General features: G+C 32.5%; 1 protein-coding gene across 5 annotated transcripts in view; it reads right to left on the bottom strand.

Moving 5' to 3' along the window:
- Positions 1 to 14,569, bottom strand: part of STXBP5 (syntaxin binding protein 5) — a 171,217-nt gene that overhangs the window by 47,573 nt on the left and 109,075 nt on the right. The window contains exons 19-21 of one of the 5 annotated variants that reach the window (XM_049654494.1): positions 10,224 to 10,289; positions 5,438 to 5,497; positions 5,291 to 5,338 (exon numbers count right to left, since the gene is read on the bottom strand). In XM_049654494.1, coding sequence (XP_049510451.1) covers positions 5,291 to 5,338; positions 5,438 to 5,497; positions 10,224 to 10,289 — 174 coding nt within the window. The remainder of the gene's footprint in view (positions 1 to 5,290; positions 5,339 to 5,437; positions 5,498 to 10,223; positions 10,290 to 14,569) is intronic. The other 4 variants (XM_049654495.1, XM_049654496.1, XM_049654497.1 and 1 more) reach the window with 4 other exon arrangements.

The following is a 14,569-nucleotide window of genomic DNA, read 5'->3' as shown; positions in this document are numbered from 1 at the left end:
ACTTATCACACATTATTTTAATAGCCAACAGACCTAATAATATCAATGTCTATCTCCCATGTTGAAATCTAAATTCCATGAGTCTGGAAATAAAATCTATCTTGCAAAATACTGTGTCTGTGTATGTGTATAGCACTTAATGTTTGGTCAATGAACATGGTGATGAATGAGTAAATAAATGAATAAACAAACTGTCACTGGAATTTTACTTCTACAGAAAGCAGCAGAATTTTCTCACAAATGAAATAAAGAGAAAAAGAGCGCAAATTAAACACGGGCCTATTCATCAAAAAGATGACGTTTGAAATTATTTCACTAATTTAACTTTAGCTTGGACTGATTTTATGTTATGAACCAAACAGGAAGTTACTTCTAGAAGATCATTTTACATTCTTCCAATGTAAGGAAAAGACAGTTCTATGGAGAAAGAAATGCATACACAGGAAATACTGACAGAGAAAAGACAAACAGACTTTGCTGAGATTTTATTATGAAGTTTGACAGAAAATACATTCTGAAACAAAATGAAAACCCAATACACACTATGCCATACTCTTCAGATTTGAGTCATCCTGAAAAAGAAAAAGAACTCATTAGAAAAACTCAGACATGTATAATAGTTTCAAAGTACCTAACTGTAAAAAATTTAGTTCTTCACCAACTGAGGAAGAGTAATCTTACCTGCACACTTGACTCGTCTTTCATCTTCTCTTTCAAGATGAGCTTCTAGTCTTCTAAAAGCCACATGAGGGATTAAATATAAAGATGAACTTCTACAGAAGTAACAGCCACACATTTGAGATTGAATATTGGGGAATATAATGTAGAAGTATCAGTACTAATTTGAGTTTTATAATGAATTAGAATAATTTTATAACTTAAAATTCTACTTCATTAAGTTGGTGCATACCTTTGTATTCACATGGCGAACTCCAAATGGGCCTCTGAGAATTTATTTTTCAATGTAAATATAAAAGAATTCGGAAAATAGCACAAGAAAAAGAGGCCAGAAAGCATGAGAGTGAAGACACGCTATAGGTAAAACAAGAGTTCGAGAGACCTGGATTCTGGTCCCGACTAGGTCATTACTATGGGACATGACTTTGGATATGCAACTTAACTTCTTTGAGGCTCAATCTCTCTTCTTGAAAAACAAGGGAGCTTGAGCAGATTTAAAAGTATAGAATTTAATGAGTTAGTGATTTAGAATATAATGATTATGAATCCATTTAAGTTGGGTTAGAACACTTTAAAGAAGGCATCACTGGGACTCATGTAGAAGAGAACTAATGAAAACAATACTTGGACTAATGATCATTATTTTCATTGATCAATTGACTTCAAAAATTAGTTTTTGCTAAAAAAGAAAATCATTCATTACCCAAGTAACTGCTAACCTAGAATCTGAGAGACTAAAAAGAGGTACAATCCTCCCTAGGTTAACAAATACAACCTGAAAAATATCTATAGTGTCTGGAACGGTGCTCATTAAATGGAGCTTTGATTTCTATCTGTTTTGGCACAGCACTCATTAAGTCACTATACTTTTGAATCTTTATATTTTAATCTCTAGTTATTATTTCCCCCTCACAGTTTCATGTAATCATTCCTTCTGTATGAAAATTAGTAATAATAGGGAACATGGACAGGATCCAGCTAGAAATCTATCTTTCACAATGAAAGAGAATCATAATGAAATAGAACTAATAATCTTTAGAAAAGGTTGATCATGTAGTTTCAAAATCTACCAAACAATGCTAGCATCTGGACCATATTTTATTCATAAGGTACCATGAAAAATTTGATTAACACTTTAACAAAGACATACATTTTAGGACTTTTTATACAAACGTAAGATACCAAAAAGTTTTACAGAATTTTGCATTTCCAAAGCTTTGTAAAATATAAATAATAAGCAAATAATAAATTGATAACCACTCTTATTTTCTAAATGATTTTCAGAAATGGTTACCACTACAGGAAAGACTGATTTTGGAAATACTGATCATTAAGATTTTACTAACAAAAATTAATCATCAAGTATGAACAGGCAAAACAAATCACTATCTGTGTATTACATACATGTACCTTTCTTTAGGGATGCTGCAATTGTATTATATTCCGCTGTATTTTTGCTGTTGAACTCCTAAGGCTAAAGTTATGCTTTTTTAGGCTGCTGTTCTTATGCATGAATAAGGAAGTCACTGTCAGTATCGTTTACCTGAGTTAGCTGTCAGCCAGGAAACAAAGAAGCTGAGCATTGGGTAGATGGGTTAGGAGACTCTACTGTTTGCTGTAGTTACTCTCCTTGAGTCTGAGTTTTGAGAAAGGTAAACTTCCAGGCACGGTATATTACGTTTGGGTGAGAGGCACCAAGATGACAACCGTGATCTGGTACGAGGGCATAAGTTAGCATGAGTCATCCTTTTTTCTAGGTTACTATGTGGATAGAACAGGGTCATAACCAGAATATCTAGTTACAAACCACATAACAGATCTGTTTTTGAATCCTTCCAGACTCCAGTAAATTGTCTTAAGAGGTAATACAGTACAGTGTTGAAAGGACAAACAGTGAAGTCAGACTACCTGGGTGTAAACCCTGGCCCCATCATTCACTAGATATGTAACCAACAGATACATTACTTACACTCTACCTCTCAGTTTCCCCTTCTGTGAAACAGGGAAATAGTAAGTAGCTCAATGCAGTTACATTGAATGGGTTAAACAAGAAATATTATTTATAAAGGGCTGGCACAGTGTCAGAAAAATTGTAATTTTTAAGTATATATGTATACATACATACACACACACACACACACACACACACACATATTTAAAATACTGCTACCATCTCAGCTAACTCTGCTGTTCTGTTGGGCAGTAAAAAAAAAAAAAAAAAGGGGGGGGGTTGATTTTCCAAGCTTGGGTTAGATTGTTTAAATAAGAATGACATTTTGCTCCCTACTCCTCCAATGTCGGCAGCAGTTACTTTCAAAGAAAAGGTAAAGCGTCAGAAACAAAGTATCAGAGCCAAGACATTCAGTCAGTCTCCCATGCAAGGAGGGTTTTTTGTTTGTTTGTTTTGTTTTTTTTTTAACCAGTGTCAATCTTAGGGGTCTAGACTTAATTCTTAACGCCTTCCTTTACGAGGCCACTTCATAACTTCCTAAAGTTGAAGCTGTAAATGTCTGTAGACTGAGGAAGAAAGAGGTGGTAATTTGATGAGGCCCAGGGAACTTCGGAGCAAATACAGGACTGCATGCTAGGGAACACAGTGAGCTCAGAATGCTCAAGGAATCCTAGCACTTTTGACACCATAAACTTTACACAGAAAATATGTCTTGACAGAGAGGTCTTCAGGAGATTGTAGGAGTTTCTCCAACCCGCCCCCCCCCCCCAAAATTTTTCCCTACATTTTATTTTGCTTTTAATAGCATATTTTATGTTAACTCTTATTACAAAACTAGACACTAATGTAGGAAGATAAACTCCTTTTTTTTTTTTTTTAACTGTAAAAACTTTACAGTCTAAAATGGAGCAGTCTCCATTTGAACAAAGGAAAAATTGCGAAGAGAGCTTTTCTTGTAAATATGTTGGGATTAAAACCTATATTGGAAGATTACCAAACAAAATTACATATAAAATAGGAGCAGTAGTTTCTGAAGATGTAAAATAATTATGTATAACTGTAACTAACCTAACCTTTGAAATGGTGAATAAAGTTAATGTGTTTCCCAAAAAATATAAAAACTGGCATGACAAAAACAAAAACTTGCCAACGACATAAAAAGCAAGAACATTACCAAAGAACTATCCTTCTAGTAATGTTCTTAATCCTAAGAAATTTGTTAATTGAAAACTTTCAAATATTCAAACTCAGATATTCCATGTTATGTGTTCTATTCACAACAGAAAAAAACAGAGGAGCTAGTCAACACATAGTTAACAAAGCAAATACAGGATCAAAAATCAGACAGAGGAATTATTCAAAAAAATGTAATCATATACAAAGTTCCTTTTATGTAAGGTAAAATTCCTAGATAATTGATAGATCATAAAGGTTCTTTGCAAAAGTGTACGTGTAGGAAGGTCTCTTATAACTTTTTACATTATATGACAGTAAGTACTATTAAGACAAAATATACTATAAAAAATTTGGTTGAAAAGTATTATGCGATAGTGCTAGTACATAATTAAAGCGATTTAACTATTACCAACTGATTCACTATAAAACCACAAAGAGATAATCAATTCCCCATATATGAAGAGCCCTTTGCCCAAGAATAAACCATCTTATTTAAAAAAATGACGAGACGTGCTAACAGTCAGCCAACGTTAACATGACTAAACAGGGTTCAATTTACAATATGCAGACAATATAGATGCTACTTCTGAGAATTTTGGCAATTTAATTTTACTATATATTAAACTTTATCAGTTGACCAAAGGTAAATCTATTTCAGCTGCCTAGAAATGCTCCTCATTTAATATAATTCAAGGAACACGTGATAGGCATTTCAGAGGAAATAAATAACAAAAAACAGTATAATAAAAATTGTGGGTTTAAATCGAAGATTAAATTTATTCTTTTTGTAAAACAGTACTTCTCAAGCCTTTAAAAATCTTCAGAGAATACTCAAATTTTTATGACGAACTAAAAATCCTAGAGTTTGATTATATCCCCAAAGTTTGATTATGTATTTTGTCTTCTAATTTTAAACTTTGAAAACCTTAGACTGGGCAATTCAATTCAAAGTATACTCATAAAAACAGCCAAAGAGATTAATATAAAATACTCTCCATCACTTAGTTTTACTTGTGGGGATTGGGGGGAGAGTCTTAAGAAAATTCCCATTTAACTCCAGGGCAGTGCAGATTACAGAGTCAATATTTTAGAGAACCATTGAAATTGGGGATTGTAAAAATTTGAGAAGGATGGGAAAAAGGTAGGAGAAAATACAAATAAAAACTATAAAGGAAAAATCTCAAAATTTGGTATAAAACTGTACTATTTACGGCATAAATTGAACCCTGCTTTATTTTAAATAAAGCCAAAATAAAAACAGAATAATTCACATTGTAAGTCAGGAAAAACTGCAACACCAATTTAACTGATTTTCAATAATTATTGCCCCAATGAGTTTAGAAGAAACAGCCCAAGAGATTATTGTTTAGCATAGAAATGACAAATTAATATATACAAAATGCAATGCATTAGATCATTTTCTGGTGTTGAGTAACACTGCATATAGCAAGGATTAGAAACAAAAGAGAAATTTCTATTTCCTACCTATATCACTGGCTACCATCTTGGAAAACTTTCTGCTTTTGGTCTTCACTGAAAATAATATTTTGATATAAAATGTCAAAATCTATTCAAAGTAAACTAAAATTAAACATAATTAAAAGAAAATGCTTTAAAATAAAGATACTATACCCTTTTCTATAAAATTATTCATTTTTTGTTCATCATCTGAATTGTGTGGTGATGAAGAACCTACACGAATCAAGACAATGGAAGGAACAAGCACATAGTCAGTCACAAACACGAGTTGTCACAGGGAAAAGTACAAACAAAATAATCTGGTAACCTCTAAGGTAAGTTTCCATACTATTAGCCACGAGATGTCATGCATATAATCAATAACAATTCTCATAATATTAAAGTAAGAAAAGTAATCAGTAGTTCATTATCTTTCATGGTACAGAATTCCTTAATATATGTAAATATTAACTCTATAATGATTTCTCCATAAATTACAACCATTTGGAAAAATCCTGGTATACATTATACATTAGAGAACAGGTAAAGAACAATATAAGCAGCAATAAACAGTTTCTGAACGAAAATGCAAAACTTCTTCGATATTAGTTAACTGAATAGGCTTCATCTAGAACTAAGAATCTCGGGCAAGAAGTATACTGACACAATTTACTTCAGAGTTAGCTTTCCAGATACCAATGTTAAAATCATATATAAATTCTACTATTACCATAGAGATCTTTAAAAAACTGAGGATCATACTTATAATTTTAGGTATGTTCAAATACTTATGTTTAATGAGGTAAGAAATAGTTAATTTTATTCCAGCTGTGACTTCTAATATAAGTTTATCTAATATTTTTACAGTTAAGATTTTATTTGCCTTTTCCTTAAAAAAAGTGTTTCTAACTTTTTATATTTGATTTCTGACATTAATGTTTCATTTATAAATGTACTACTAAGTAGCACTCTAGTTGACAACTTCTATTATTAAATGATCTATTCTTTATAATAGCACATTTCAAATGATATCTCATCTATAAATTTTCAGTCTCCTCGATATAAATCACTTCCCCCCTTTTGAACTTCAACAACCCTTTGTATACTTCACCTATGATGTGTACTTCACTTAATACCTCATATTTTAAGTTCACACACACGTCTTTTTCCCGACTGCACTGCACTTCTAAAACACCGGGCTGTTTTTCTTTTTTATCCCAGTGAAAGTACTGAACCTTAATAAATAAGGTCAAAATGATGCTTTCTTTGGCCAAGTGGAAAATATCTTTGAAGTCTCTCCAAGGACCAAGTAAAACCTGTCAACATTGGCAGTATCCAATTACTTCTATAATAGTCTTAAAAGATTATTCTTAAAAACCATGTTATTTTTGTTAAATAGCACTTATGAATCCTTATAAATCCTATATCAAAAAATACCACATAAGTAACACTGAACTCGATGGAACATGTTCAGGAGTAGAGATGGATATACTTGCTTTTCAAAGATAATGGTTATAAGAGGTTAGCCACAGGAATGTAAAAAAAATTATTAATACTTATTTTATGTGATATATTTCATTTTAGAGCAATAGCTAGGTAACATATCAAACATGAATATCAAATCATAAAAATGTTTTTTAGTTATTTCCAACGTAATAGGCAACAGAAGCCACAAATGTAAAACAAACTGATTTATTTTTCCCCTAACTGAAAACGCCTATCACTGCTTGTCAGAATTTTTGTCAAAGTTCCAAAAATGTTTTCAGCATATCTCACTTGAATATATTTACCAAATAACTGTGATAAAATAAACACCGAACTTATCTACAGCTTTTTTTTTTTTTTTTTTTTAGGGTACATGGAAACTGCTGAAGGCACTGTTTATATCATGGTTAATGTGGCCCTGAGCCTTCTTCAACCTGAAATAACCTAACAGATGTTTTTATCATTTTCACATGTGTAGACACACCACACACACACACATACACACAAACACACACACACTCTTTTGATGCAGTACTAAAACAAAATTCCATTATTAAAGTGCTCAGTAAAGAAATCTGAGTTCTTTGAAATAGAGATCAAATGGAAATGGAAGAAGTGATTTCTTATGTTACTTCAAGATGACAGAATTAATATTCTACTTCAGAGAGACTCCTGGTTTATTTAAAAATAAGTGGAAAAGGCAAACTATATTCATAACTTGGATATTCTCAGTATACTTTTTGAATAGAGCTTTGATATTGACCAGCCAAATTGTTGGGATCACCAATTTTGATCATGGATTGAAATGTTTTTCAAAAAAGTTTTTCTCCATCTATATTATTATTTTGAGTAAACACACTGATTTTGATAAAGGACATATGGCTACTTTTCACTTCTATAATAGTGGTTCTCCTAGTATTTATGAAAGACTCACTAACTTCCAACCCACTTTTATGCATTTCTTTTTCTCTCATAGATACACTGTTTTCTATTAACTATATTGGTTTTAATAGTCTATATTATATCACTTAATTATAGATAGATAGATACACAGATAGATATCCTATCACAATGCAGAAAGTATTTGAGGCTAGTAATTTAATTACTACTTTCCATGGTTTTAATAACACGATTGCCTTGTGGTTCCTCTGATTCACCTCAAACTTACCCCAACCATTTTTTCTTTTTTGACCATTCTAAAACTAAAAGAATTTTCATGTACTGGGGAGAGGAAGGATACTAAATTATTCCTTTATTGGGATTCTAAAAGCAATGAAGGCAAAAAAGTTACAAATGTGCAAAGAATAAGACAACTGGCCCAACACGGGTAGCAAAAATTACTATTAGCTATTTTAAAATGGACAAGTAGTGAAAGACACAGCTGTAAGAAAAAGTGTCAAAGGGTTAGTTTTCCAGAATTTTATTCTAGTTTCTACTGTATGTTTTAGTATGTATGCATGAGGGAGATCTATTTCCTGCTCTATGAAACACGTTTCAAGCACAACTACTATCTACCAAAATTTGATATGTTTTTTTTGTGAAAGCAGTCTTTCCTCATATGCAGGAATGGATATAATTCTTCAGAAATTCTTATATCTTTCAGAGCATAATCAAAGACTAAACTAAATAAATTAAGTTTTACATCTAAGATAAGAATTTGTGATTTATCAATGATTTTTTCAGTCACAATGTTTACTTTGCAGTTCAAACTCACTCGAAACAATACCCAGTATCATATCATCTGTATGTTAAAACTATACTGTCCTTTCACATGGACAAAAAAGCATAATATATTTGAAAATGTTCAACAATGTGTGAGTTCCTCAGGTACAAAAGGAGCTATTTGGAGGGTTTTTACTTTTATGCACTTTTATATTTATATACTTATGAGATTTTAATATACTTAAATACTTACTTATAAATACCTCTTTTTGGTTATTCCAAACATATATATATATATATATATATATATATATATATATATATATGTATATATGTATATACGTATATATATATATACGTGTGTATATATATATATATACGTATATATATATACGTATATATATACACACACACACACACACACACACACACACACCTGTACACCTGTTGAAAATTTGGCTTAGGATAATGAATATTAGTTTACTTGGGTTCTATATTACATGTTCAAATCATCCAATTTGGCTTACAGCCTTAACACATTGACAATGGCATTCACATGGTCTTTGGAGAGAGAGGTGAGAAGACCAGAACAGTATTGTAGGTAGATGGACACAGAACAGCAATAATGAAAAGATATTATAATTCTAAATTCCAAATTCAGAAATCACTCTAGGTCTGTCAGATCAGAAATAGAATTACTTGCTCCATATCATTCAAAGTTTACTGTACCGATGTCCAGACTTAACAGTAGGTGCTAACTATGCAATTCTGATGGCTCCATGTTTCAATAATGAGTGAATTTAATTATGAAATTTAAAGATTAAGAAAACCAGAAGGTGGATATATCTTAAGAAAAGCTGTAACTTGTGTATTAGGAAAAGGAATTTCAAAAAGAAAATTATCACAAAACTTTTACAGTTCTAGGTTTAATAAAATGCTAAACTGAAACAGGAGGGAGTGAAGTAAAATGCCCTTCTCAATATTTCCCATGCTTAAAATGATTTCTGATGTAGGAGAACCAGCTATGGAAGGATCCAAATCTATGTAAGAACTGTGTTACTTTATGCCAAGAACAACCTTTCCAGTACAAAGCTGACAAATATTCCCAGCCATAATGATTTAATATGGTAGTTAAAATTGTGAAGTTGATCTTAGTAAAGACTGGCAAAGTTTCTACCCACTGAAAATAATAATTCAGGATCCTCTTAATCTTAAGGAGCCTTAAAAGGTACCAAAAATTATGTTGCACTGAAATATTTATATATACATAGATCACATAAAAACCTATATGATATGGACAAAAAGCTATAATATAGCTATAAAATTATATCAAATACCACTTTGACCAAAAACAAAAACACATATGGCCTACAATTATTTTGTCTACAGTCACCATTGGATTATAAATGTTAAAAATCTTTGGTAATATTTAAGTGGACATTTTTCAAGAATTAGGGCACTATTCTACCAGATGATACCAGGCATGCCTAGAGCAGAGACAAGGTTGCAGATTAACTAACCCATCTGCTCCAATGGTGAGGAGTAAAATATATTTTCTCTAAAAAAGTGTAAATATTAGAAAGCCAGTGAACAGCTATAGGACTCTTAGCAGGTAAGAGCTGTGGATTTTTGTCTAGTGCATTTCTTTTCACTTAATGAGAATGCAAAGAAAAGTTATGATTTTTAGAATAAATATGTAACACAAAAGTTTCTTATAGGTGTTATTTTAAATACTTATCTGTAAAAAGGAATTTTGATACACTACAATGGTTTCTATAGATTATAATTCTTAATAAAATAAAAAACAAATTACCAGAAGTTGGAGATTTGCAGCGATCCTCTGGGACTGCAGTCCCTTCACTAATATCACATAGACCTGCTAAAAAAAAACAAAACCAAAATCCAAATCACAACACAAATTTATGTAAGAGCAGTTTCATCGCCTATTTACAGCACACATTTAACGACTGACCATTTTTAAAAAAGCAGATGACTGGAGCGTACTGGCCTTGATACCATTGTGCCTGTTAATCTTGAGACAGGAAATAGGAGCATTTGATATTAAATCACCTCGAAATAATACAGTAGTCATCAGTTAAGCAAAAAGAAAACTTCCGAGAGATAATCTGCTATTCTTCAAGGACATTAGACATAAAGTAGAACTTTGTTGAAAAACAGTAATTTGAGGGGCACCTGGGTGGCTCAGTCGGTTAAGCGTCCGACTTTGGTTCAGGTCATGATCTCACAGTTTGTGAGCTCGAGCCCCGCATCAGGCTCTGGGCTGACAGCTTAGAACCTGGAGCCTGCTTCTCATTCTGTGTCTCCCTCTCTCTGCTCCTCCCCCGCTCATGTTCTGTCTCTCTCTCTCCTTCAAAAATAAATACAACATTAAAAAAAAATTAAAATAAAAAAACTAATTTGAGAGTATATGATGGACTTATTGGACTTCTCTTGAGGGAAAATAAGTACTTGGTAATAAATTTGGTAATTTTTTACATCATAGGAACTCTCAACTCAAACCTCAAAGTGGTTTCCACTCAGTATGTCTCAAACACATGCCTTGAATATTTATGAGTAATTAAGAAAATATTTTGTACGTCCACATTTACAATATTTAAAATATTGTACATTACTCCTCTTATAGGACTATACCTCTTAATAATTAAACCATACATTTTTAAAAGGAGCTCTAAAGAAATACTTTCTTTTCATAGATGTATATGAATTACATAGAATTTATCTTAGGGGATGGCCTAAATTCTTGGGAGAAACTGTAACAAGGTATTTTATGCTGTGGACAAGAATTAAAAGACATGGTAACATGCAGAGTAAACAATCAATAGGGACAGTAAGTTGTTTAGTGATTGGAATGAAAAGAATTCCTGAAAATTCTTTGAAAATTACAAACAAACACATGTCAAGAGTTTGGGATGGCTGGGCAACACACAAGGGGCTACATATCTAGACCTCAGAAATCAGGTATCATGTCAACATATGTACATGTGTGGCCAGTATCTACTTTTCCAATCTTTTGGTAAAAGACATAATGTCACAATCCAGTCACTAAGAAACCTTTTAGAATAACATTTTCAGAGAACACGGAGTACTGAATTGGGTTTATAAAAATGTTTTCTATTTTGAATTATATATTTTTCTTCATTAAGTAGGAACTGTTTGAATGATAACCACTTTTTTTTTTCTTTTTACACTTTTTTCTTATTACACTAATTGTTCTGGAAAAACAAAACAAAACAAACAAAAACCCAAAACTAGTTTTTATACTTCAAAGATGATGGATGTAATAGGTATGAATTTAATCTTTGACAAAATATTTGTTTATATAAATCAACTCCTTTAAAAATGTTTTTAATATTTATGGGGACACGAAATCTGAAGCAGGCTTGAGACTCTGAGCTGTCAGCACAGAACCCTATGTGGGGTTTGAAGTCATGAACCACGAGATCATGACCTGAGCCGAAGTTGGACACTTAAACGACTGAGCCACCTAGGCAGCACTTTTCAAAATTGTTTAAATGTTCTATTTATTTTTGAGAGAGAGAGAGAGAGAGAGAGAAAGAGAGTATAAGTGGGGGAGGGGTGGAGAAAGAAGGAAACACAGAATCTGAAGCAGGCCCCAGGTTCTGAGCTATGAGCACAGAGCCCGAATGAACTCTTTTTGATAAACACTAAAACAGCAGATCTTTAAATAGTAGTGATATACAGAAACAATCTAAGTGTCCATCTATGGATGAATGGACAAAGAAAATGTAGGCTTTATAAAAATGTGGGGGATACACACACACACACACATACATTCGCACACACAATAGATATATTCAGTCATAAAATAAAATTTTGCCATTTGTGACATGGATGGATGTCAAGGATATTATGTTAAATAAGACAGAAAAACAAAACTACTGTATGATATCACTTGTATGATACAGTGGAATCTAACCCTGCAGCCCCCCAAAATCCCCCAAAACAACAAAAAACAAGCCTATATATACAGAGAAGAGACTGGTGATTGCCAGAAGCAGGGTATGGAGGGTGGGAGAAACCGGTAAAGGCGGTCAAAGGTACAAACTTCCAGTTATAGAATAAATAAGAGATATAATACACAGCATAACTAGAGTTAGTGATACTATATTGGATATCTGAATGCTGCTTAAGAGTAGATCTTAGGGGCGCCTGGGTGGCTTAGTCGGTTAAGCGTCCGACTTTAGCTCAGGTCATGATCTCACAGTTCGTGGGTTCGAGCCCTGAGTCGGGCTCTTTGCTGACAGCTGAGCCTGGAACCTGCTTCAGATTCTGTGTCTCCCTCTCTCTCTGTTCCTCCCCCACTCATGCTCTGTCTCTCTCTCTCAAAAATAAATAAACATTAAACAAAATTAAAAAAAAAAAAGAGTAGATCTTAAAAGTCCTCATTACAAGGGAAAAAATATTTTGTAACTATGCAAGGTGATGAATGTTAACTAGACTTACTGTGATCATTCTGCAATGCATACAAATATCAAATTGGTATGTTGCATGCCTGAAACTAAAATAATGTTATGTGCCAATTTTACCTCAATAATAGATAGTGGTGATAGTAAACTCTAATATACTCTAGCACTACAGTGAGCCTAATACTGAATAAAAATAATCAATTTTGAAATTTTAAGCCTTCCATTCATTCCATCTGGCTTAGGGTAAAAGTCAAAGTCCAACCCTACATTAATTGATATATGTGATCCTATGGTATATACTATGTGACTATGGTATATCATTTAGGTTTATGATTTCTACCTACCAATATCTTTATGGGTATTTACTCCGCTACCAGATATAGTAGTTATCCTTTAAGGACAACAAGCATAATCATGTTATTCAGCATTCTATATCTACTGAGGCACACCACAGAAATTAGTATTAGGCTATAAATTGACCCACTAAATAGATACCACAGTTTAGTCCAGGGATTGGCAAATGTGAAGGCCTAGATTGGTTTTAGGGCCAGCTAAGCAAGGATGATGTTCTAATTAGCAAAAATAGCAGTGGAAGAGATTTGGCCCACGGACCATAGTTTGCTGACTCTGGTTTAATCAATCTTGCAATTGTCAAACTGAACTAGGTTGCTTCCATCTGCTCGGTTCATAAAAAATATACATGGAATTCTTTATCAAATATCTGATTAACTTTAGGAAACATTAGGTCAACAGGCTGCCATAAACCATTAATGTAGTTATGAGATTAAAAAAGTAACACTGATTTTTCGTACTGTTAGTGAATTCCTGTTGATTTCAATTGACAGTTCTATTTTCAATATGCACACAAGGCATTTCAATATGCACACAAATCATTTGAGAATTCTGACTGATTTGTACATCAAATTTAATGACTTATAAAATATCTGACCTTTGAAAACTTGGAAACTGTTTACAAATTTTCTTCACAAATTCTCTTGAGATCTTTTTATTACTTTATTACTGTTTATTACCAAGCTCTGTCTTGCATACATAATGTAGCTTAGATTTTCATTTCTCTTCATTATTTTTCACTTTCCAGAAACATAAATAATTTCTCATTAAGAGAGTGTTGAGAAACAAAGTTATTTAGCTCTACCTTCTGCTTTTCAACTATCACTTCAACTGATCCCTAGAGTCCTAATCCTTCCTTAATTATATTTTCAATGAAACCAAACATTTTGCTATTTCCCATTTTTTGAAAACCTACCTATATTCAACACAGTAGTTACTGATTTATGCAACACTTATTATGCATCCTTGATTATATCCCTCATTTCTTATATAGTGTTTTGTTTCTTACAACACACACATGCACAAAAATATCAACTAGTATTACTAGGCTCCATAGCTATTTCTCTTTTTCTATCCTACTGAGAATATTGAAGACTTGAAATTAACTACAACTTTGTAGCCCAAATCTTCATTTTCAGAGACACTTCTCCAAAACTTTTGAAAATATGTTTCCTAAAGTCAGGAACAGCTTCATCCCTCTAATTCCCTTCTTTATAATTATCAACTTCTAAGACTAAGTAACTTATTTCTCATGGGTCTATCACGTTCACATCACTATGCAGATCTTATTAGGGTTTAAAATTATATTCAGAACAGAAATTTCCCTTTTGTATCCTTCACGGAGTCAAAAAGTGGTCAG

The sequence above is a fragment of the Panthera uncia genome (genome assembly GCF_023721935.1).
Source record: "Panthera uncia isolate 11264 chromosome B2 unlocalized genomic scaffold, Puncia_PCG_1.0 HiC_scaffold_24, whole genome shotgun sequence".
In the NCBI taxonomy this organism is placed as follows: Eukaryota; Metazoa; Chordata; class Mammalia; order Carnivora; family Felidae; genus Panthera; species Panthera uncia.
Note: the sequence above shows the minus strand (reverse complement) of the source record. Positions and strands in the feature narration are given on the sequence as shown.